Source organism: Melanerpes formicivorus, unplaced genomic scaffold, assembly GCF_026170545.1.
Source record: "Melanerpes formicivorus ecotype bairdi unplaced genomic scaffold, bMelFor1.0.p_v2 SCAF_1778, whole genome shotgun sequence".
NCBI lineage: Eukaryota > Metazoa > Chordata > Aves > Piciformes > Picidae > Melanerpes > Melanerpes formicivorus.
The window spans coordinates 1-23,214 of NW_027144130.1; the positions used below are offsets into that span (position 1 = coordinate 1).

At 68.0% G+C, this 23,214-nt stretch overlaps 2 protein-coding genes across 9 annotated transcripts; both read right to left on the reverse strand.

Annotated features, from left to right (window-relative positions):
- Nucleotides 1-91: 91 nt before the first annotated feature.
- Nucleotides 92-8,642, reverse strand: LOC137461323 (PDZ and LIM domain protein 2-like). Of its 3 annotated transcripts, none has more exons than XM_068171095.1 (9): nucleotides 8,340-8,642; nucleotides 6,352-6,458; nucleotides 5,223-5,374; nucleotides 4,781-4,850; nucleotides 4,394-4,515; nucleotides 4,265-4,310; nucleotides 1,320-1,474; nucleotides 338-483; nucleotides 92-220 (listed from the first exon to the last, which is right to left on the reverse strand). In XM_068171095.1, exons 1-9 carry the CDS (start codon nucleotides 8,638-8,640, stop codon nucleotides 123-125), a joined length of 1,197 nt encoding a protein of 398 aa, XP_068027196.1. In that variant the 5' UTR covers nucleotides 8,641-8,642; the 3' UTR covers nucleotides 92-122. The 3 variants fall into 3 exon arrangements, with proteins under 3 accessions (XP_068027196.1, XP_068027198.1, XP_068027197.1); XM_068171097.1 differs by lacking the exon at nucleotides 8,340-8,642 and adding an exon at nucleotides 7,952-8,119; XM_068171096.1 differs by having other exon boundaries at nucleotides 93-220; nucleotides 4,394-4,485; nucleotides 8,340-8,639.
- An 884-nt stretch (nucleotides 8,643-9,526) lies between these two features.
- SORBS3 (sorbin and SH3 domain containing 3) lies at nucleotides 9,527-21,314 on the reverse strand. 6 transcript variants are annotated; one of them, XM_068171090.1, is made up of 20 exons: nucleotides 21,242-21,314; nucleotides 19,917-20,021; nucleotides 17,019-17,138; nucleotides 16,832-16,931; nucleotides 16,527-16,750; nucleotides 16,373-16,436; nucleotides 16,164-16,293; nucleotides 15,982-16,066; nucleotides 15,853-15,894; nucleotides 15,578-15,727; nucleotides 14,661-14,695; nucleotides 13,257-13,381; nucleotides 13,061-13,140; nucleotides 12,893-12,939; nucleotides 12,196-12,310; nucleotides 11,980-12,105; nucleotides 10,848-11,270; nucleotides 10,680-10,759; nucleotides 10,473-10,579; nucleotides 9,527-10,367 (listed from the first exon to the last, which is right to left on the reverse strand). In XM_068171090.1, the coding sequence occupies exons 3-20, from the start codon at nucleotides 17,133-17,135 to the stop codon at nucleotides 10,306-10,308; spliced, it is 2,112 nt and encodes a 703-aa protein (XP_068027191.1). In that variant the 5' UTR covers nucleotides 17,136-17,138; nucleotides 19,917-20,021; nucleotides 21,242-21,314; the 3' UTR covers nucleotides 9,527-10,305. The 6 variants fall into 6 exon arrangements, with proteins under 6 accessions (XP_068027191.1, XP_068027192.1, XP_068027190.1 ...); XM_068171091.1 differs by lacking the exon at nucleotides 21,242-21,314 and adding an exon at nucleotides 21,108-21,214; XM_068171089.1 differs by lacking the exon at nucleotides 21,242-21,314 and adding an exon at nucleotides 20,780-20,848.
- Between the last annotated feature and the right edge of the window lie 1,900 nt (nucleotides 21,315-23,214).

The following is a 23,214-nucleotide window of genomic DNA, read 5'->3' on the forward strand; positions in this document are numbered from 1 at the left end:
AAGGAAAGGAAAGGAAAGGAAAGGAAAGGAAAGGAAAGGAAAGGAGGGAGGGCAGGGGAGGGAAGGGAAAGGAGGGCAAGGAGGGTAGGGCGCAGCTCCTCCCTAGCGCCCCCCAGCGGCACTCACGCGATGCTGCTGCCGCACTTCTCGCAGAGGTGAAGCTTCTGGCCCCCAGCCCCTGGTGCGCGGCTGCCGGGCGAGATCCAGCTGGGGTGAGGAGCTGGGGCGGGGGGAGGAACACATCAAATCCATCGGGATCTCCTCAGCTGGCCCCTGCCGCGTCCCCCTGCCCACTCCCCCCGTAACACCACCCCCCCCCCCCCCCATCCTTCCTCACCTCCATCCTCATCCTCCAGCGCCTCCTGCAGCAGCCGGAAGGTGCTGGACTGCCGCGGGGCCGCCCTCAGCTCCCGGTTTTCCTGCAGCATTTTGTAGACTTCGGAGTCTTCCTCCAAACGCCTCATGGCTGGCTCCGGCCCCGGGCTTCGCCAGGCGCCCAGGGGTGGGGGGAGATGGAATAAAGTCGGTTTGGTGTCGGGGGGGGGGGGACGGGACGGGGGGGGATGGGTTCCCAGCACCCCGATGCTTGGCTGCTCCCAGCTGCACCCAGCTGGCGCTTTCCCCCTCCGCCCTAGGAGATGTGCCCCGACCTGCTCAGCCCTCCCACTGCCCTCCCTGCCTCTTAACTCTTTGCAGGGCTGAAACAGCACCCAGGGGTGCTGAGCAGCCGTGGCAGGATGGGGTGCATGGGTGCTGGGGGCTTCCCTGCACCCACCTGTCCCCCCCCACACCTTCTCCGTTCACCCTAGGAGAGCTGCCCTGACCTGCTCACCTCTCCCACTGCCCTCTCAGCCTCTTAAACTCTTTGCCAGGGCAAAACAGCACCCAGGGGTGCTGAGCAGCCGTGGCAGGATGTGTGCATGGTGCTGGAGGCTTCCCTGCACCCATTTGTCCCTTCTCACCTTCTCCTTTCACCCCTGACCTGCTCAGCCCTCCCACTGCCCTCCCTGCCTCTTAACTCTTTGTAGGGCTGAAACGGCACCCAGGCAGCACCCAGGGGTGCTGAGCAGCTGTGGCAGGATGTGTGCATGGTGCTGGGGGCTCCCCTGCACCCATTTGTCCCTTCTCACCTTCTTCCTTCTCTCTAGGAGATGTGCCCCAACCTGCTCAGCCCTCCCACTGCCCTCCCTGCCTCTTAACTCTTTGCAGGGCTGAAACAGCACCCAGGGGTGCTGAGCAGCCGTGGCAGGATGTGTGCACGGTGCTGGGGGCTCCCCTGCACCCGTGCCCCTCCCCCCGCCCCCATCCCTGCTCCCTACCTGTTGCAGGAGCTGGCAGGGGGGGAGCTGCGTCGCCGCTGCCTCCTCTCCCAGGGGCCCGGGGGGGTCCCGGCGCCGGGGGAAGGTGGCCGAGGGGGTGCTGGAGGCAGGATGGATCCCGGGGTGCTGTGCTCCTGGCTCAGGCTTCCTTGCTCCTGGCACAGAGGAGAGGGTGCTGGGTGCTCGGGGGAGGGGGGTGGGGAGCAAATGGGGCTGCCTCAGGGACTGTCCTGAGCCTGGGGGGTGCCTGCAGACCCCCACCCTGCAACCCCCTCCTGGGGACAACTGACCTGAGGCCTCTGGCCATGGACTGCCCTCCCACTGGGACCCCCCCAGAGCCCAGGACCCCCCCAGCAGCCCCATGCTGGCCCCACTGGGACCCCCCCCAGAGCCCAGGACCCCCCAGCAGCCCCAATCTGGCCCCACTGGGACCCCACCCCCAGAGCCCAGGACCCCACAGCTGCCCCAATCCGACCCCACTCGGACCCCCCCCCCCCCCGAGCCCAGGACCCCACATCAGCCCTAATCTGGCCCCACTGAGACCCCCCCCAGAGCCCAGGACCCCCCAGCAGCCCCAAGCTGGCCCCACTGGGACCCCCCCCCCAGAGCCCAGGACCCCACAGCAGCCCCAAGCTGGCCCCACTGGGACCCCCCCAGAGCCCAGGACCCCCCAGCAGCCCCAACCTGGCCCCACAGGGACCCCCCCAGAGCCCAGGACCCCACAGCAGCCCCAAGCTGGCCCCACTGGGACCCTTCCCTGCTGGGGCCAGTGGGCCCCCTGGGGTTGTGGGGGAAGAGGAGCAGTCCCCCCAGGAGACCCCAGAGCAGTAAGCCTAAGCCTATGCCTGTGCCCCTCACCCCCCACCGCCCCCCCAGCCCCCCCCCCAGCATCTGCTGCTGCTTAGCAGGGCGGCAGGAAAGGCCAATTCCAGCTAAGTGGAAGCTGCTGTTCCCAGGAGCTGCAGATGGGAGCCCAGGGCAGAGCCTGCAGGAGCTGGGGTCTGGGAAGGGGGGGAGGGGGGAGAACGACACAAGGAACCCCCCCTGCCTGCACCCCCAACCCCCCAGGATGGAAAAGGGCCCTGTGAGGCCAGAGGGAGGTGAAGGAAGAGCTAAAATCAGGCACGGGTGGAGCTGGAGCCTTGGGGTCGTCCCCACCAGAGCCACCAAGAACCATCCCGGGGGGGCTTTTCCGGGGGGGGGGTGGGCAAAGCAGCCCCTTCCCAACCCCATGGACCACCCTGGGGTGGGTCCAGGGCTGGCCAGGACCCTCCAGGGCTGGCCCCAAGGCAGCTGAAGGAGCCGGGGAGGGAGCAGAGGAGCTGCGGGAGCCAAGGGGGTGGCTTGAGGCTGCGGCCAAAGGCAGCTGGGAAGGGCTCAGCCCGGAGCCACCGCCGCTTCCCAATTTGGGCTTGAAAAACAAGAAAAAGGAAAACTGGGAAGGGAGGAGGAGGAGGAGGAGAAGGAGAGGAGGGAGACTCCAGCCCCGGAGCCAGCGGCTGCCCCGTGGGGCTTCAGCAGCCGCCCAGAGCCGCGGCGGGGAGGGACCGGGAGGCTGCAGGCATCCCGGGACCGGTTTGGGCAGCCCAGGGAGGCATCCCAACCCCCAACCCCCCCCCCGACCCCCAGGGCATCCCAGCCCTGCGCCCCGGGGCACAGAGGGAGCTGCCGGGGGGACGCTGGGCCGTGGGTCCCTGCCCTGCCAACGCCCCAAGTCCTCTGGCGCTGGCAGGGGCTGGGCTGTGCCTCCCCGAACTGGTTTGGGCTCCCCAGGCAGGCGCCGGTGCCAAGAGGCACGGAGCAAAGCAAATCAGCCCTGGCCAGGTGTGCCAGGGCCAGGGCCAGCGTGCTGGGCAGGTGGAACCACAAGAGTGGCCCTTGGGGGAGAGCAGGGCTGGGAGATCATGTGGCAGTGGGGGTGGTAAGACCCCAGACCCGGTTTGGTCTGGGGGTCCAAAGGGTGGTGGTGTGGGGCTCAGAGTGGGATGGTTTGGGGCTCAGAGGGAGGTGGATTTGGGGCTCAGAGGAAGGTGGATTTGGGGCTCAGGGAAAGGTGGATTTGGGCTCAGAGAAGGATGGTTTGGGGCTCAGAGGAGGATGGTTTGGGGGTCAGGGGGAGGTGGATTTGGGGCTCAGAGGAAGGTGGATTTGGGCTCAGAGGGAGGTGGATTTGGGCTCAGAGGGAGGTGGACTGGGGCTCAGAGGAAGGTGGATTTGGGCTCAGAGGAAGGTGGATTTGGGCTCAGGGAGGGTGGGTTTGGGGCTCAGAGGGAGGTGGGTTTGGGGCTCAGAGGGAGGTGGATTTGGGGCTCAGAGGGAGGTGGGTTTGGGCTCAGAGGGAGGTGGGTTTGGGGCTCAGAGGGAGGTGGGTTTGGGGCTCAGAGGGAGGTGGGTTTGGGCTCAGAGGGAGGATAGTTTGGGACTCAAAGGAAGGGTGGGTTTGGGGCTCGGAGGGAAGTGGGTTTGGGGCTCAGGAGGAGGTGGGTTTGGGCTCAGAGGGAGGATAGTTTGGGACTCAAAGGAAGGGTGGGTTTGGGGCTCGGAGGGAAGTGGGTTTGGGGCTCAGGAGGAGGTGGGTTTGGAGCTCAGAGGAGGATGGTTTGTGGCTCAGAGGAGGATGGTTTGGGGCTGCTAAAGGTTTAAGGTGTAGGGCTGCAAGGGATGATGGTTTGGGGCTCAAAGGATGATGGTTTTGGGTTCCAAAGGGCAAAGTTTAGGGTTGAAGAGGATAAAGGTTTGGGGTTGCAAAGGGGGTGCTGTAGGGGTGCAAAGGGAGATGGTTTGGAGCTGGAGAGGGAGATGCTTGAGATGCAAGAGGTGATGGCTTGGGGTTCCATAGGGCAATGAACTGCAAAAGGAGACGGGGGGGGGGGGGGGGTACAGGGCACAGATGACCTCCCAGCATCTCCTCCTGGCCCCACACAGCCCCCCCAGCTCCTGCTCACCTGGCCAAGGCTGGGAGAGGTGAACTCCTCCTCCAGGAGCTGTGAGCTGTGGGGAAGAGGATGGAGCCATCAGCAGAGCCCCTGGCCCTGCCCAGACCCCTGCCCACCCCCAGCCAAGTCCAGCCTTACCTGCCACTGCCAGGCAGGCAGCTGGGGGATGCCAGGCTGGGGCAGGATGCCCTTAGGGTGCCCTGGCTCTTGTCCTGCATCTGCATTGTGTCCTGGGAGGAGGGGGAGGGAGATGCCAGGAGCTGAAATCAGCCCTGGGTAGGGGTCAGGGGAGATGCCAGGAGCTGAAATCTGCCCTGGGTGGGGGTCAGGGGAGATGTCAGGTACTGAAACCAGCCCTGGGTAGGGGTCAGGGGAGATGCCAGGAGCTGAAATCAGCCCTGGGTAGGGGTCAGGGGAGATGCCAGGAGCTGAAATCAGCCCTGGGTGGGGGTCAGGGGAGATGCCAGGAGCTGAAATCAGCCCTGGGTGGGGGTCTGAGGGGTGCAGGAGCTGCCCAGGGCTCACCTGGAAGCGTGTGGCCAACCTCTCCGGCGATGTGTCGCCGTTGGTGTGGCTGGAGGCTGGCACCAGGGACCTAGGGGCCAAGGGAGAGTGTTGGTGGGTCCTGAATCTGCCCCAGGAGCCCGCAGCCCCCCGTGCACAACCACCCCCTTGCAGCGCCCCCTCCCCCCTCCCCTCGGGGAAGAGGCAAGAAGCAGCAGCAGCTCCAGGCCCCCAGCTGGGACCAGTCCACCAGGTAACGGCTGCCAGAGCTGCTCGGCCTCATTACTGCCTGACTCTTTAATTACAGAGCTGGGACAGAGTCCCGCGGGGGTGGCACAGCCCCAAGAGTCGCTGGAGGGGAAAAACATCACGGGGCTGGGGGACCCTAACCCGCCTGGGGGCAGGGCCGGGGAGCCGAGCACCCGGGCTGGCACCCACCCTGGCACTCAGCACAGCAGCCTACCGCTCCACCTGCAGCTGCAGCTCCCCAGGGCTCCTCCTGATCTTGTTCTGTGCCTCCACGTTGAGCATCTCGGCCGTGCTCTCCCCGTTGATGGTGACAATGACGTCCCCCGGCCGCAGGTCAGCCCCAGCTGCCTTCCCCTGCTCTGCCACCTCCGCAGAGGAGGGGGCAGGGGCACGGCCCTGCTGTTATCTTGGAGGGCAGCCCCACACACACACACCCACAGCCCTCCCATGTGCACCCTGCATGTCCCACTGCAGCCCCACAGGCACCACTGCAGCCCCACAGACACCACTGCAGCCCCACAGGCACCACTGCAACTCCCCATGGGCACCACTGCAGCCCCACAGGCACCACTGCAGCCCCACATGGGCACCACTGCAGCCCCACAGGCACCACTGCAACTCCCCATGGGCACCACTGCAGCCCCACATGCATCACTGCAGCTCCCCACGGGCACCACTGCAGCCCCACAGGCACCACTGCAACTCCCCATGGGCACCACTGCAGCCCCACAGGCACCACTGCAGCCCCACATGGGCACCACTGCAGCCCCACAGGCACCACTGCAGCCCCACATGGGCACCACTGCAGCTCCCCATGGGCACCACTGCAGTCCCACATGCATCACTGCAGCCCCACAGGCACCACTGCAGCCCCACATGCACCACTGCAACTCCCCATGGGCACCACTGCAGCTCCCCATGGGGGCACCCTTGCAGCCCCACACGTCCTGTTGCCGCTCTCACATCACCACAGCCTGGCACACACACAGCTGGGTGCAGCCAGCTGGGTGTTGGTGCCCAGGTGCCACCCTGCCAGGGCTCCCCCACCCACCAGAATCCCCACGGCTGTGCCAGTCGGGCGCCAGGCTCTCTGCCCGGGGAGGGAGGGGGGGGTCCAAGGCCACCACAACAACACTCGGAAGCTCAGCCCGGCCCAGTGGCACAATCCCCATCCCCCCACCCCCCTCCACTGTCACCCACCCGTGGGGACGTTCCCACGGAGCAGGATGGCGGCAGGAGGACAAACAGGATCCGCTGCCCGGAGCAGCCCGGCCCGGCCCAGCCCGCTGCCGGCCTCAGCATCCCCGCAGCCTGCCCCAGGGCCGCGGCGGGGGGGCTCCTACCTTGGAGATGGTGATGGGCTTCCCGAAATCCCTTCCCCCGGCGATGCGGAAGCCCCAGGGGGCCGGCCCGGGCAAGGTCACCGTCACCGGCATGGCAGGAGGGGGCTCTGGGCAGGCAGAGAGCCGCGGTGGCAAAGTGTGGGGGGGGGGGATGAGGCAGAGGAGAGCCTTCTTCCTCCCTTCCTCCCTCCCTGCAGCAGAGCCCACCAAAGGCTCTCCCTGTCCCCACCGCCCCCCAGCCCCGCACCCCAAAGGTGCCCAGCGTGGGGTGCTGGAGCCTGCTGGCGCCTTCCTTCCGGGGAGGGGACCCAGGAGCTGGTGGCACGGCAGGGTGGGGGCAGCCACCGCTGCTTCCTCTCTCGCTGCCCTGGTACCCCCCCCGGGCTGGGGCTGGTGGCTTCCTCCTCTGCCAGCCTCAGCCTGAGCACAGGAGGGACCCAGGGGCAAGGGGGTCCTGGGATCCCCAGGGCCCCCCCGGTGGTGTGGGCAGCGGGAGGGGGCAGGCGAGGTCACCCTGCTGCCCCCCTACCGTCCCCGGGGGATGGCAGGAAACCAGCGAGGCCTTGGCAGCCGGGCTGGTGGCTTGTGGCATGGCACAGCCGAGCCAGCAGGGCTTGGAGGGGACGATGTGGCTGCCAGGGCAGCCGAGCGCTGGAGAGGATCCGGGGGAGGGCCTGGGCGAGGGTCCGGCTGGGGCTGCGAGGACCACCCTGAGCCCTTCATCCTGCAGCCAGCCCTCACCGCCGGGAGGATGCTGAGGGCACCCCGGGGTGCCCGCGGCAGTGCTTGGCTTGGGTGGGACGAGAGGGAAGGAGCAGCCCCCTCCCCCGAGCTGTCACCGGCTCTGCCATCGCTGCTCCCTGCCCGGCTGCTCCGCACCGGCTCGGCCCCATCCTGTCCCCCGGCAGCCGGCGGCAGAGCCCCGGGTGGGCAGCAGGAGCTCAGCACCCCCCGGGGGGGGCAGCAGGAGCTCAGCACCCCCCGGGGAGGGGCAGCAGAAGCTCAGCACCCCCCGGGGAGGGGCAGCAGAAGCTCAGCACCCCCCGGGGAGGGGCAGCAGAAGCTCAGCACCCCCCGGGGAGGGGCAGCAGGAGCTCAGCACCCCCCGGGGGGGGCAGCAGGAGCTCAGCACCCCCCGTCCGCAGCCGCCGGGGAAGGCATTTTAAAAATCCCAAGCGCACAAAGAGGGTCTTGAGAGGCTGCCCGGAAGAATTTCCTGGGCTGGGCTTCGAAGCACCGGGGAGGAAAGCCCAAACCCCCTGCCCACGACCCGGCTCCGCTCAGCATCCCTCGGCCAGCCACCTCCTGATGGCCCCCCAGGACCCCAAAACCCAGCTGGCCAAAACTCCCGGACCCCTCCAGCAGTCCTGCACCCCAGCTCTTCTGTCCCCTGCACCCCACCTTTGTCCCTTGCACCCCTCCTCCATCCCTTGCACCCCACCTCTCCTGCCCCTCGCACCCCTCTTCCATTCCCTGCACCTCTTCCCTCTCCCCTCCACCTCCCTCTCCAACCTCTGCCCCCTCTCTCCAACCCCCGCACCCCTTTTCCATCTCCTGCTAGCCCCCCCCCCCCCCTTACCTTTGCCCCCTGCCCCCTCACCTCGGTCCCCAGCTGGGTCCAGGACCCCTCCCCGGCTCACAGCGATGCCTTTGTGGCTCTGGCAGCTGGCACTGCCCCCTGGCACCCCGTGACGGCGGGTGACAGGCGATGCCAGCAGGCGCAGGGGACTTGGGGACACAGGGGCTGCCTGCGCCCCCCTAAAACTCCTCCCCTCCCTGGGCAAGCAGCACTCCGAGCAGCCCCCCACTCCCCTCCGGGACCCCCGAGAGCTGCACCCCTAGGGGTCGGGCAGCGGCACCCCCGAGTTCTACAACCCCGAGGCTCGAGAGCCGGCACCCCCGAGAGCAGCATCCCCGAGGGCCGGGCACTGGTACCCCCCCCCGGACCCCCTCGCATCCACCCCCCACCACCCCCAGGGAGCACTCACCGGTGGGCGGCCGAGCCGGGCAGCCCCCGTGGGGCGGCGGAACCGAGGACGGCCCCGGCAGCGGCACCTCCCCTTCGGAAGGGGCCGGCGGAGCCCGGCGGGGCCGGGCCGGGCCGGGAGGAGACTCCGCAGCGCCGTCTGCGGGCACCGATTGCCCCGACGGGGCGGACGGGGAGCGGGCACGGCTCGGAGCGGGGAGCAGGGAGCGGGCACTGGCCGATGCCCAGGGGAGGGTCCCCCTCGGCTTGTAGGGGGGTCCCACGGAGCGCCTGCTGACTGCCCCCCCATGTCCGTCCAGCATCGCAGGCAATGCTGCGACCCCCGCACGCCCCCCCCCCCCCCGGGGCACTGCCGCGGCCCCTTCTGCCCCATTGCAGCCCCACATGCAAAGCCCTCGGTGCCCTCCTGCAGCCCCCATGCATCACTGCAGCCAGCCATGGGCACCACTGCTGCCCCACATGTCCTGTTGCAGCTCCCCACACTCCTCTGCAGCCCCCCCTCACTACTGCCTCCCCCCCATGGGCACCACTGCAGCCCCACATGTCCTGTTGCAGCTCCCCACACTCCTCTGCAGCCCCCCACTCACTACTGCCTCCCCCCCCATGGGCACCACTGCAGCCCCACAAGACATTATGCAACCCTGCAACCACCCCTGCAGCCCCCCAAGCACCATTGTAACCCCCCCCCAGCACTGATGCAGCTCATTAGGGCCCCTTGCATCTCTTCCAGCACCACTGCACCCCCATGCCCCCCAGGGCTGCCTCCCTGCAGCCCCCCCCCCAGCACCACTGCACCCCCATGCCCCCCAGGGCTGCCTCCCTGCACCCCCCCCAGCACCACTGCACCCCCATACCCCCAGGGCTGCCTCCCTGCAGCCCCCCCAGCACCACTGCACCCCCATGCCCCCCAGGGCTGCCTCCCTGCAGCCCCCCCAGCACTGCTGCACCCCCATAGCCCCCACTGCTGGCCCCCACCCACCCCTTTGCAGTGCAAGTCCCACTCCTGCAGCCCCCCCACCCACCACCCCCCTGCACCTCTGCAACCCTGCCCAGCACCAGGTGCCCACCACCCAGCCTAAGGACCCCATGGGCACCCCCACAGCACCCCCTCCCAGTACCCCACACCTGCCAGTGGGCACCATCCCAGCCCCCACTCCTCACCCCCCCCCAGTGCCACCAGGCTGGGCCTTGGCTGAGCTTGAGCTTTAATGGTGGCACCAGAAGCAATCCACAGCTGCCCCCTGGGCAAGGGGCATGGCATCAGGAGGTCACCACCGTCATGGCCAGGCCTGGCACCGGCCAGAGTGGGTGCCAAGGCACCGGGCAGCAGCGTGGGAGGGGTCAGGTTAAGGCACTGGGGGGGGGTGAGGCCCTTCCCCCTTCCCCCCCCCCCATCCATCCATGCTGGGGGGGATTGGTCCTTGGCAGAGGCAGGAGGGAGCTGGAGGCACTTTGTGCCCACAGAGGGGGGCACAGTGGGGCTGTAGGGTGGCCAGGGTGTGCTAGTGGGCACCCCCCCCATGGTGCCAACACTTCCTCCCCCCCAGGCTCCCCCAGTGCCACCAGGCTGGGCCTTGGCTGAGCTTGAGCTTTAATGGTGGCACCAGAGGCAATCCACAGCTGCCCTCTGGGCAAGGGGCATGGCACCAGAGCCACGTCTCAGGAGGTCACCACCGTCATGGCCAGGCCTGGCACCGGCCAATGTGGGTGCCAAGGCACCGGGCAGCAGCGTGGGGGGGGTCAGGTTAAGGCACTGGGGGGGGGGGGTGAGGCCCTTCCCCCCTCCCCCCCCCCCATCCATCCATGCTGGGGGGGATTGGTCCTTGGCAGAGGCAGGAGGGAGCTGGAGGCACTTTGTGCCCACAGAGGGGGGCACGGTAGAGCTGTAGGGTGGCCGAGGTGTGCCCCCCCCCGGAGCAAACACCTGCCCCCGCCGCCCCCAGGCTCCTCCTCCTCCTCTCCGGGGCTCACACCGGTGCCACGTAGTTGCCAGGGAAGGTGCCAAACCTCTGCGTCCTCCTGGACACACCTGGGGTGGGGAAGGGCATGAGAGGAGAGGTGAAGGGGGGGAGGGTGCCAAGCTGTGCCCCAGCATGGTGGGAGGGGGGCTCTGGGCAGCCGGGTGGGCACTCACCCACGAACCAGCCATCGTCACACTGCTGCAGCACATCCACGCAGTCCCCCTCCAGCAGCTCCAGCTCGTCGGCGTTCTGGGGCTGGTACTGGTACAGTGCCCGGTACCTGGGAGACACAGAGCGGCCCAGGGACCCCCTGCCAGCCTGGCACCGCCCCCAACCCCACCCCGTGCCACCACGGGGCCCTCCTCCCGCCCCCTACTTACGGCGTCCATCGCATCTCGGAGCCGTTGTAGGACGGAGCAGGCTCCGGGCGGGCGCCGGGAGGTGGCCCCGGGGCTGGGCACTGCGAGGAAGGGGCAGTGAGGATGGCAGCACTCGCCCCCACCCCCACGCAGTGCCAGGCTGTGGTGCCAGGGGTGGGGGTGCCTCACCTGTTTGGGGCTCCCGGGCTGCTGGGGGTGGGTGGCCGGAGCGGGCAGGGGGCCGGAGGGGGCTGGGGAGGGGCTCAGGGGGCTGGCGTGGGGCAGCTTGGGGGAGTGGGAGAAGGAGAAGCCGAGGTGCTGGGGGGAGGAGGATGGGCACAGCCTGGCATCGCCGGGAGCCCGCTCTGCCAGCCCGGGGGAGCCCTGGGGACCAGGGGAGCGCTGCAGGGAGGGCGACTTGGCCGCGAGCCGAGGGCTGGAGGAGGAAGAGGAGGAGGGGGAGGAGGAGAAGTCCTCGGCGGTGGCCTTCAGCCTTGGCTCCTTCTGCACCTGCACGTAGCTGGCAGGGAAGATGCCCTGGCGGCTGGTGCCCGAGATGCGCCCTTGGTACCAGTGCTCGTCCACCCTCCGCACCAGGCTGATCTGCTCCCCCTGCCAGGGCACGAGGGGGCAGGGTCAGCATGGCACAGCATGGCACAGCATGGCACAGCTGGTATGGCACAGCATGGCACAGCTGGTATGGCACAGCGTGGCACAGCATGGCACAGCATGGCATAGTACGGCACAGCACAGCACGGCATGGCACAGCTGGTATGACATGGCACAGTGTGGGACAGCATGGCATAGAGTGGCACAGTATGGCACAGCACAGCATGGCACGGCATGGAATGGCACAGCACAGCATGGCATGGCACAGCTGGTATGGCACAGCATGGCATGGCACAGCTGGTATGGCATGGCACAGTGTGGGACAGCATGGCATAGAATGGCACAGCATGGCACAGCATGGCACAGCACAGCATGGCACAGTAAGGCACAGTACGGCACGGCATGGCACAGTACGGCATGGCATGGCACAGCATGGCACAGCATGGCACAGTAAGGCACAGTATGGCACAGCACGGTACGGCATGGCACAGTACAGCATGGCATGGCACAGCATGGCACAGTACAGCACAGTATGGCACGGCACCGCACGGCACAGTACGGCACGGCACAGTATGGCACAGCATGGCACAGCACGGCATGGCACAGCACAGCATGGCAAGGCACGGCACGGCACGGCACAGTACAGCACAGTACAGCATAGCGCGGCACGGCAGGGCACGGCTCGGCAGGGCACGGCTCGGCAGGGCAGTACCTTGCGGAAGGAGAGCTCCACGGGCAGCTCCCCGCGGAAGGTGTAGAGCGCCAGGGCCTCTCCGTACTCCAGCACCTGGAGGCTGGGGGCCTTGATGGGCTTGGGCACCTCGGTGGGGGGCAGGATCTGGGCCGGGGGACACAGACACGGGTGAGGGGCACTGCCAGGCCCCCCACGCCCGGCTGCACCCCCCCCCGGCCCTGTCCCCGGGCTCACCTCCACGTAGTTGGAGGGGAAGATGCCCACCCGGCCGTGGTGCTCCCCCTCCAGCCAGTTCCTGTCCACCTCCTTGTGGATGTAGACGATGTCTCCCTTCTGCAGTGCCAGCTCCCTGCCGGGGGCGGTGCCCAGGGGGCATCAGCCTGGCCCCCGGCCCCCCAGCCCGGCACGGCCACCGCACAGCCTGCACCTCCCGCAGCCACCGCCAGGGGCGCTGCAGGGCGCCCCCGCTGTGTCTGCATCGCACCTTGGGGGTTCCCTCCGGGCCCCACCTGGCACCCAGGGTACCGCAGGGGCACGTTGGGCACTCACCCTCCCTCACCCCTCCCAGCGTGGCCACCCCACGTCCCAGGGGTCCTCTACTCCCCATCCACCATATCAGGGACCATGGGGACATAGCAGGGACCCCCCCATGGTCACCCCACATCCTGGAGCTCCTCCAGCCCCCAGCCACCAGCTGAGGGACCACAGGGGACCCCCCCCCATGGTCACCCCACATCCTGGAGCTCCTCCAGTCCCCAGCCACCAGCTGAGGGACCACAGGGGATCCCCCCATGGCCACCCCACATCCTGGAGCTCCTCCAGTCCCCAGCCACCATCTGAGAGACCACAGGGGACCCCCAGAACAGCCACCCCACCTCCAGGGGCTCCCACCCAGCACCCAAGGTCCCCCCCCAGCAGCTTTTCCACTCACTTGGGTGACTCAGCTTGGAAGTCAAACTTGAGGCGAGCAGCTTTCATCTGGGGAGGGAGGGGAGCAGTTATGGGGGGGAAGGGGCAGAGGGGGGGAGGGGGAGAGGGGGGGGCTCCCCCATCCCAGCCATTCCCAATCCCCCACGGGATGGGATCAGCCCAACCTCACCTTCTTCTCCTCCCTCCTGACAGCCTCCGGGGGCTCCCCCAGGTCAGGCAGGCTGGGAAGGGTCTCTGGCCTGAGGGTGTCTGCAAAATGGGGGGGGGGGGGGGCCATGGGGTGCCACCCCCCAGCTCGGCCTGGGGTGCCCCATGGCAAGGAGGGGGGGAAGGGGAGGTGGGGAAGGGGAAGGGGGAGGCCTCACCTCTGCTGGGGGCTGCTCGGCTGCGGTTAGCAGCCAGCCCCAGGCCACCTCGCTCCATGCTGGGGCTGGGGGGTGGGTGCTGGGGGCTGGGGGGGGTCTGCAGCCAGTGAGGTGACCGAGGGCTCCTGGGGGGGGGGGGGTGACAACAAACCAGGGCACAGCTGAGCCCCACATCCTCTGAACTCCCAACCCTGCTGCTCCCCATGACCCCCCAGGACCTGGATGCTGGGGTGTCCCCCCCAGAGTCTGGCTTTAAGGGCTCCTGGGGGGGTGATAACAACTCAGGGCAGGGCTGAGCCCCACATCCAGCCCTGCACCCTCCCTGCTCCCAACCTTACTGTTCACCAGGACCCTCAGGCCTGGGATTTTGGGGTACCCCCCCCACCAGAGTCTCATTTTTGGGGCTCCTGGGGGTGTGACAACAACTCAGGGCACAGCTGAGCCCCACATCCAACCCCACATCCTCTGGACTCCCAACCCTGCTGCTCCCCATGACCCCCCCCCAGGACCTGGATTCTGGGGGTCGGGGGGGTGTCCCCCTCCGCAAGCTGCACCCCTCAGGGTCTCATTTGAGGGGTGACCAAGCGGGACAGGTCCAAAGTTTGCCCTCGGTGCCACTGGCACCTCCCTGGCACGGCCGAGCAGGAAGCGAGGAGCTGGGGAGGGCCCCTGGCTAATGGATAACTTCGCTCCTGGGGGGCACTTAAAAAGCGCCCAAATCTCACCCATCCCCCCAAAACGCAGCTGGGGAGAGGTGAGGGGGGGCAGGCAGGGGGCTGCCAAGCTCCCCAGCCCTCCACAAGCCCCCCGCTTGAAGGGGAGGGCAGGGGTGGGGTTTGGTTATGGTAGGTCCTACAAGAAGTGGAGCCAGGTTGGTTTGGTCCCGGAACGGGCAGGGGGTACCCTGGGGGTGTCCAGAGGCATCCCGGCGAGGGGGGGATACATCATCATCCTCCTCCTCCTGCCCCAGCTGGGGACAGGGCGGTGGGAATCCAACCTCCGTCACCTCCGCTGGGCAGGAGCCAAGCCCCGGGACACGGAGTCCCAGTCCCCAGCCGGGGGAAAGGCTCCGTCCCAGCACGGCCCCGTCCCACCCACCGGGCAGCCGGCCTGGCGCCGGGGGGACCCCCCCGGCACTGCTGGGGTGTGGGGAGGTGTCCAGCAGCGGCATTTGGGGGGGGGGGGGAAGGGAATGGGGGAGGTCCGGGGAAGGGGTCTGTGGAGAACCGCCCCCCCCCCGCCGCTGGAGCCGGGACGCTGCAGGGAGGGTCCCGCTGGTGTCTCTTCCACCCCCGGAGCCCCCCGCGAAATGTGGGGTCCCGTCCCGCTGTGCTCCCCCACTTGCAGCAGGGGGTCGGGGCGGTGGGATTTGGGGGTCGGGGGGCAGTGGGGATCGGTACTCACCGGGCGGGGGCCGGAGCCGGGGAGCGAGCGGAGCCCTGCGAGAGGAGCCGGAGGGGAGCGGGAGGGAGGGAGGGAGGGAGGGGAGGAGAGGGGAAAGGGAGGGGAAGGGGAGGCGGGGGGGAGAGAAAAATTAATCACCCGGGAGGCCGGGCCCGGCCTGCAGCCGGACGGACAGACGGACAGGGTCCTAGTGTCCCACGGCCACGGCCACGCCGGCGGGGACACCACCGCTGCCACCGCCCCCTGGCAACGGCCCGCTGCGCCCGCGGCCTGCCCGGGCACACATCCAGCTGTGCAGGCATCCGGCCCTGCCTGCATCCAGATGTGCGCACACCCAGCTGTGCAGGCACCCAGGGGTACTGCCTAGCTTGGCAGGGTGCTGGGTACCTTGGAAGGGTGCTGGGCAGGGTGCTGGGCACCTGGCACGGGTGCTGGGTACCTGGCATGAGTGCTAGGTAGGGTGCTGGGGACCTGTCAGGGTGCTGGGTACTTGGCACGGGTGCTGGGCAGGGTGCTGGGGACCTGTCAGGGTGCTGGGTACCTGGCACGGGTGCTGGGCAGGGTGCTGGGGACCTGTCAGGGTGCTGGGTACTTGGCACGGGTGCTGGGCAGGGTGCTGGGGACCTGTCAGGGTGCTGGGTACCTGGCACGGGTGCTGGGCAGGGTGCTGGGGACCTGTCAGGGTGCTGGGTACCTGGCAGAGGTGCTGGGCAGGGTGCTGGGGACCTGTCAGGGTGCTGGGTACCTGGCAGAGGTGCTGGGCAGGGTGCTGGGGACCTGTCAGGGTGCTGGGTACCTGGTAGAGGTACTGGGCAGAGTGCTGGAGACCTGTCAGGGTGCTGGGTACGTGGCAAGGTGCTGGATACCTGGCATAAGTGCTAGGCAGGGTGCTGGGTACCTGTCAGGGTGCTGGGTACCTGGCAGAGGTGCTGGGCAGGGTGCTGGGTACCTGCCAGGGTGCTGGGCAGGGTGCTGGGTACCTGGCACGGGTGCCCCCGCGTCTCCATGGCCTTCATGTCCTTGTCCAGCTCCTGGCTGAGCTGCTCCAGCTCCTGCTCCAGCAGCACCTGCACAGGTAGGGCTGGGACTGTGGTGGGCAAGGCTGGCACTGCCCACACCTCACATCCCATCAGTGTGGGCACCAGGACCCCCACTGCCACCTCCAGCTCCCCGCCTGCCCTTGGCATCGTACCTCGATGGACTGAGCCCGCGCCGGGGGCACCGCTGCCAGGGGCTGAGAGGGACAGGGAGCTGGTTAGCCGTGTGCCCGCTGCAGTGCCCATCGGCACCCCTCCGTGCCAGGGCTGCCAGAGCTCCCTACCTGCTGTGGCTCCGAGGACTTCCCTGGTTCATAGTCGAAAATGCTGCCAGGCTCCGCGGTGGCACGGGTGGCACCCCAGTGGCTCCTGTGGGGAGCCAGGAGGAGCTCAGACCCCTGCAGCCCCCCACCCCGTGGGCACCCACAAGGGACGGCTTTTCAATGCCACCTTGTGCCAAGCTCACCAGTCCAGCCCGTTGGGCACGCTGGGCGAGTCCGTGGGCACCGTCTCCTTCCTGCGTGGGTCTGGAGGTACCGCGGGGGGCGAGGGGCTGGATTCGCCCCCGGGACAGCGCTGGGCATCCCAGTCGGGCTCTGGGGGATGCAGGAGGAGATGAGTGGTTGCCAGGCCGTGCCGTGCCCTGCCGTGCCAGGCCCTGGCACCGCGACTCACCAGGCAGCTTGCGGTGGATCTGTCGGAACATGCTGCGGTACCAGTCCCGGGGCTGATCCACGCTCTGCGGGCACAGGGGGGGGGGCGTGGCGAGGGGGGGGGCGAGGGGGTGGCGAGGGGCGGGGCTAGCCCAGCCCTGTGCCCCCCGACTCACCGAGCGGGAGGCGATTGGCATCCCCGTCTCATCCACCGGCCCGATGCCGTCGTACTTCACCCAGCGCCGCTCCCGCCGCTTGCTGTCCTTGGTCCAGGTGCCAGACCAGCCTGGCGCCCGGGGGCAAGCTGGCACAGCCCCGGGGGTGGGCACGGGGCCAGCGGGTGCCAGGCCGCTGGGTACCTTCCCCTCCTTGGCTGGCCAGGTCTGGTACCACTCGGTAACTGGGGACAGGGTGGGTGAGGGTGAGCCTTCGCCCTCGGCCCGCGGGGGGTGCCCACATGTGCCCCCCCGGAGGTGGGTACCTGGGCTCCTGGGTGCCACCTGGGCACGCTCAGCTGTGCCACGGCTGTCGTGGAAGTCAAAATTCAGCGTGTTGGAGCCGCGGTGGCGGATGATGGGCACCTGTGGCACAAGGGGGGGGCTGGCACCGGCAAAGGGTCCCCAAATGCCAACCCTGTGGGCATGCAGCAGCCCCCGGGGCTCACTCACCCGCTGTGCCCTGTGCTGGGGCCAGAAGTGGGGCACATCCTCCGTGCTGCTGGTAGGGGGCAGGAGCTGGCCTGCCATGGCCTTGGGGTGCTGGGATGGTGCCCTGGGGGTGCCCATGCCCTGTCAGGGAAGTGGTGCTCTCATGGGAGGGAGATCCCAGCCTTGGCTGCCTCCTGCAGCTTCACCTCACCAGGCTTTGCCAAGGGAGCCCTGTGCCAGCCCCAGCCCCTCCTTCAGGGACTGTCCCCTGTTATTCAGAGGGGCAGAGGATGCCACAGGGGGATGCCAACCACCGTGGCACCATCCCCTGCTCTTCAGAGGGGCAGAGGACACTACAGGGGGATGCCAACCACCGTGGCACCATCCCCTGCTCTTCAGAGGGGCAGAGGATGCCACAGGGGGATGCCAACCACCATGGCACTATCCCCTGCTCTTCAGAAGGGCAGAAGACACCACAGGGGGATGCCAACCACCGTGGCACAGTCCCCTGCTCTTCAGAGGGGCAGAAGACACCACAGGGGAATGCCAACCAGCATGGCACCATCCCCTGCTCTTCAGAGGGGCAGAAGACACCACAGGGGGATGCCAACCACCGTGGCACAGTCCCCTGCTCTTCAGAGGGGCAGAAGACACCACAGGGGGATGCCAACCACCGTGGCACTATCCCCTGCTCTTCAGAGGGGCAGAAGACACCACAGGGGGATGCCAACCACCGTGGCACCATCCCCTGCTCTTCAGAGGGGCAGAAGACACCACAGGGGGATGCCAACCACCGTGGCACTATCCCCTGCTCTTCAGAGGGGCAGAAGACACCACAGAGGAATGCCAACCACCATGGCACAGTCCCCTGCTCGAGAAGCCTGCTGGTGCCAGGGGGAGCAGGCAAGAAGCAGCCCTGGCACGGAGCTCCTGAGTGCTCTCCATGTGGATTTGGACCACCCAGCCCTCCCCCCGCCCCGCCCCGCCCCGGGCTCTTTGTGGGGGCAAACCCCCAGCCCGGGGTGGGAGCGGGCGATGACCGAGCCGCTCTGGCATCCCGGGGCAGCGTGGTGGCATGCAGCTGGCAGCGGTGCCCGGGCACGTGGGGATGGCAGCGGGCCGCCTGCCAAGGCCGAGCCTCCCCGGGGCTGAGAAAGACGAAGAGGCAGAAAAAATTTTCCCCACCCTGCAGCGCAAACAGGGAGAGAGGGAAGGGGAAGGGGAAGGGGAAGAGGCTCCGCGAAGGCGCTGCCCCAGCCTGGCACCAGCCGGGAGGGCACCTGGGCCCCGACTCGCCATCGCCACTGCGGTGCCAGGGCCGTGGCACAGAGTAGCTGTGGGGGCACGGGACCCCCAAAACGGCTGCCGACAGCACTCGGGGGGGGTGTGTGTGTGATGTGAGGCTGTGCCAGGCAGGAGCTGCCCCCAGGAATGCTTGGGGATACTTAGGGTCCTTGTTTGTCCCCCAGCAACTCCACCCCCAACAGGGCAGGGGCAGCACCCTCGGGACCTGCAGATGCCATGGGGGGCTTGGGCAGCACCCCCGGGACCTGCAGAGGCCATGGGGGGCTTGGGCAGCACTCCCGGGACCTGCAGATGCCATGGGGGGGCTTGGGCAGCACCCCCGGGACCTGCAGAGGCTATGGGGGCCTTGGGCAGCACTCCCGGGACCTGCAGATGCCATGGGGGGGCTTGGGCAGCACCCCCGGGACCTGCAGAGGCTATGGGGGCCTTGGGCAGCACTCCCGGGACCTGCAGATGCCATGGGGGGGCTTGGGCAGCACCCCCGGGACCTGCAGATGCCATGGGGGGCTTGGGCAGCACCCCCGGGACCTGCAGATGCCATGAGGGGCTTGGGCAGCACCCCCGGGACCTGCAGATACCATGAGGGGCTTGGGCAGTACCCCCGGGATGTGCAGATGCCATGGGGGGGCTTGGGCAGCACCCCCGGGACCTGCAGATGCCATGGGGGGGCTTGGGCAGCACCCCCGGGACCTGCAGATGCCAGGGGGGGCTTGGGCAGCACCCCCGGGACCTGCAGATGCCAGGGGGGGGCTTGGGCAGCACCCCCGGGACCTGCAGATGCCATGAGGGGCTTGGGCAGCACCCCCGGGACCTGCAGATACCATGAGGGGCTTGGGCAGCACCCCCGGGACCTGCAGATGCCATGGGGGGCTTGGGCAGCACCCCCGGGACCTGCAGATGCCATGGGGGGCTTGGGCAGCACCCCCGGGACCTGCAGAGGCCATGAGGGGCTTGGGCAGCACCCCCGGGACCTGCAGATGCCATGAGGGGCTTGGGCAGCACCCCCGGGACCTGCAGATGCCATGGGGGGCTTGGGCAGCACCCCCGGCACCTGCAGATGCCATGAGGGGCTTGGGCAGCACCCCCGGGACCTGCAGAGGCCATGGGGAGCTTGGGCAGCACCCCCGGGACCTGCAGAGGCCATGGGGGACCTGGGCAGCACCCCCGGGACCTGCAGATGCCACAGAGGACCTGTGTGGAGCCTGGCACCACACAGACCCCTCCTCAAAAAGGGCAGCTGGTGCTACTGGGGGGCTGCCAGCCTGGCACGGTGCCCTGTGTGCCACCCTGGTGGGGCAGATGGGGCTGGGATACCCCCCTTCCCCCCTCCCCCCGGCTCCTTGCTGTGCTCCCCACACCCCCAAACTTTGAAGGCCACAGGGCTGAACCTCAAGGTTGTCACCCCCGCAGGGAAACGGAGGTCCTGGGCACAGCCTGCCCCAGGGCACACGGACAGCAGGGCCCAGACTGGCACCCCCCCGGTGCACCCCCACCAGTGCCACTCCCTTCCTACCCCCGCAGCCCGCTGGGGACCAGCCCCGTCCTGAGCCCCGGGACTGTGCCCCCCAAAAGCAAGTCCCCATCGGTCTCCCCTTCTCCCCGGCCAGCTCTTACCTCCTCCGGGTGGTGCCAGCTGGGGGGCCCCGGGGGGGTGCCGAGGGTTCAGGGAGCCCCGCGGAGCCGGGAGCAGCCGGGAAGGACAAAAAACAACGGAACAAACTGTGCCAGGGGGAGGAGGGGAGAGCTTGAGATCCTCGGCAACAGGAACCCCTGCTCGAAGCATCCCTTGGGCGGGGGGGGGAGTGGTCACCCAGCGACGTCCGCGCCGCTGTTGGGTCTCGCTGTGCCCCCCGGGGTGCTTTTGCTGCCCCCCACCTCGGTGCTCCGCAGCCTGGGGCGGGCTCGGCCCATTCAGAGTTTCCAGTGACATTTCCAGGGATGGGATCCAGGGCCAGGAGCCAAGAGGCTGAACTCATCCCACGCCCCACGCCTGCCTTCCCCGGCCCCCCGCTTACGAAACTGGGGCGAGCCCAGCGCCGCCAGCCCCCCGCGGCCCCGGGGATGGGGGCTTGGGGGAGGCCATCCGGGGGGGAGGGGGCAGGACGAGGAGGGAAGTGCGTGGGGTTCCATGGGCGCAGAGCTCCCCCAAACCTCATCATGGGGGGCACGGTGATGGCAGTGTCCCCATCCCCTGCATCCCTCAGAGGTCTGGGCGTTGGGGACCCCCACTTTATTCCCACCCCATGCCCTGCAGTGCCCGCCCCGGGCCCACTCTCGTGCCCCATAGCCGGGAACTCATCCCCTCGGGCAGTGCCGGTGTCCCATCCTCTGCTCCCATAGCCCCCCCAAAAACCCCATCGTGGGGGGGGCACGGTGACAGCAGCGACCCCATCCCCCCTGTCACCTCCATCCCTCAGGGGGGGGTCGAAGTGTTGGGTGGAGCTCCTGTTTCTCCACCCCCACGCCCTTTAGCCCACCTCGTCCCCCCGGGCAGTGCCAGTGTCCCATCCTCTGTCACCGCTTCCTGCTGGCCACTCCCCGGAGCTGCTGACAGCTCCCACCCGGGGCAGCCTCGGCCCTTCCTCCGCCCCACGTGAGCTCCGTCCCCACGGCAGGGTGGTGGCTTTGCTGACAGCCACCCCTCTGTCCCCAGCGAGCCACCCGTCCCCCGCCACCAGCCGGGGCCCCAGGAGCTGCTGGCTCAAGCCCAGAGGACGGCAGCAGCCCTGCGAGGAGGGCAAGTCCCGACCCCGTCCCTACCCACCCAGCAGCTGGCACCCCCCCTCCCAGGTCCTCTCCACGCACCGATGTGACATCTCCGGAGGTCACAACGCCCAGCGGCCACCACCAGCCCTCCAGCGGGCAGCGGGGGTGCCAGTCACCCTCACCCCCACTTCAGGAGGGGTTTCCTGGTGCGCCCAAGCTGTGCCCGGACTCACCGGCAGGTCCCGGCGCTGGGTGGGGAGCTGTTGGGCCCTGCTGGCTCCCGGCAGCTCCCCGATGAATGTTTAACGCAGCCCGGGCAGGGACTAACAAAAAGGGCCAACGTTTCCTGTTTGCTCGGCGTGCCCGTGCCAGCCGTGCCAGCCGTGCCAGCCGTGAGCGCGCCGGGATGCTCCCTGGCAACCGGGAAGCGGCCGGCAGCGAGGCTGGGGAGCCCCGGGGCTGCGGGCAGCCAGGCTGCAACCGGGGGGCAGCGGGGTCGGGAACTGGGGGGCAGTGGTAGCAACCAGGAGGATGCAGGTAACTGGGGGGAAGTGGTGTGGGTAGTGGGGGGCAGTCGTGCGGATAACTGGGGGGCAGTGAGGTTGGTATTGGGGGGCACTGGTGTGGGTAACTGGGGGTCAGTGGTGTGGGTAACTGAAGGCACTGGTGTGGGTAACTGGAGGGGCAGTGGTATGGGTAAGTTGGGGGCAGCAGTGTTGGTGACTGGGGTCAGTGGTGTGGGCAACTGGAGGGCAGTGGTGTTGGTAACTGGAGGTCACTGGTGTGGATAAGTGGGGTCAGTGGTGTGGGCAAGTGGGGGGCAGCAATGTTGGTGACTAGGATCAGCGGTGTGGGCAACTCGAGGTCAGCAGTGTGGGCAAGTGGGGGGCAGTGGGGGCAGTGGTGTGGGTAAGTGGGGGGCAGTAGTGTTGGTGACTGGGGTCAGTGGTGTGGGCAAGCGGGACCAATGGTGTGGGTAAGCGGGGGTCAGTGGTGTGGATAAGTGGGGGTCAGTGGTGTGGATAAGTGGGGAGCAGGGGTGTGGGTAAGTGGGGAGCAGGGGTGTGGGTAAGTGGGGGCAGGGGTGTGGGCAAGTGGGGGGCAGTGGTGTGGGTAAGTGGGGGGCAGCAGTGTTGGTGACTGGGGTCAGTGGTGTGGGTAACTGGAGGTCAGTGGTGTGGGCAGGTGGGGGCAGTGATGTTGGGAACTGGGGGCAGTGGTGTGGGCAAGTGGGGGGCAGGGGTGTGGGTAAGTGGGGGGCAGGGGTGTGGGTAAGTGGGGGCAGGGGTGTGGGTAAGTGGGGGGCAGCAGTGTTGGTGACTGGGGTCAGTGGTGTGGATAACTGGAGGTCAGTGGTGTGGGCAGGTGGGGGCAGTGATGTTGGGAACTGGGGGCAGTGGTGTGGGCAAGTGGGGGGCAGGGGTGTGGGTAAGTGGGGGGCAGGGGTGTGGGTAAGTGGGGGGCAGGGGTGTGGGTAAGTGGAGAGGTTGTTTGGTGGCTCCCCACGTGCGGTAGGGGCAGGGACAGGGTGGGGGAGCTGCAGCATCCCCTTCCCGATGGTATCACACTTGTGATGGATGTGACTCTGGGGAGGAAGTCAGCCTAGGGACAGTGTCACCCCCTAGGGACGATGACCCCAACCTCCCCTCCCTCCCCCCCAAAAAATCCCCAAATGCCTCCCAAAATGCTCCCAAAACCGCCCAGAATGCACCAAAAACCTCCCAGAATGAACCAAAACCCCCCCGAATGAACCAAGTCAGAGCCAAAATGGAATGAAGCTGGAGGTGGGGAGATTCAGGCTGGAGGTGAGGAGGAGGTTCTTCCCCATGAGAGTGGTGAAGCCCTGGAATGGGTTGTCCAGGGAGGTGGTTGAGGCCCCAGCCCTGGAGGTGTTTAAGCCCAGGCTGGATGAGGCTCTGGCCAGGCTGATCTAGCGTGGGGTGTCCCTGCCCATGGCAGGGGGGGGTTGAAACTGGCTGATCCTTGTGGTCCCATCCAACCCTGCCTGATTCTATGCACCTCACCCCAGATCCAACTGAACCCCACCCCAAACCTGGAGCCCCCCCACAGACAGAGCGAGTCCAAGCTGCCTCTTCCGGCTGGGGGTGGGGGTTGGCTTTTTTCACCTTTTTTTATATATATATAGAGAGAGACCCAACATAAATAAACCCCCCCAAATAAAAAGCAAAGAAAAAAACAACCCCAA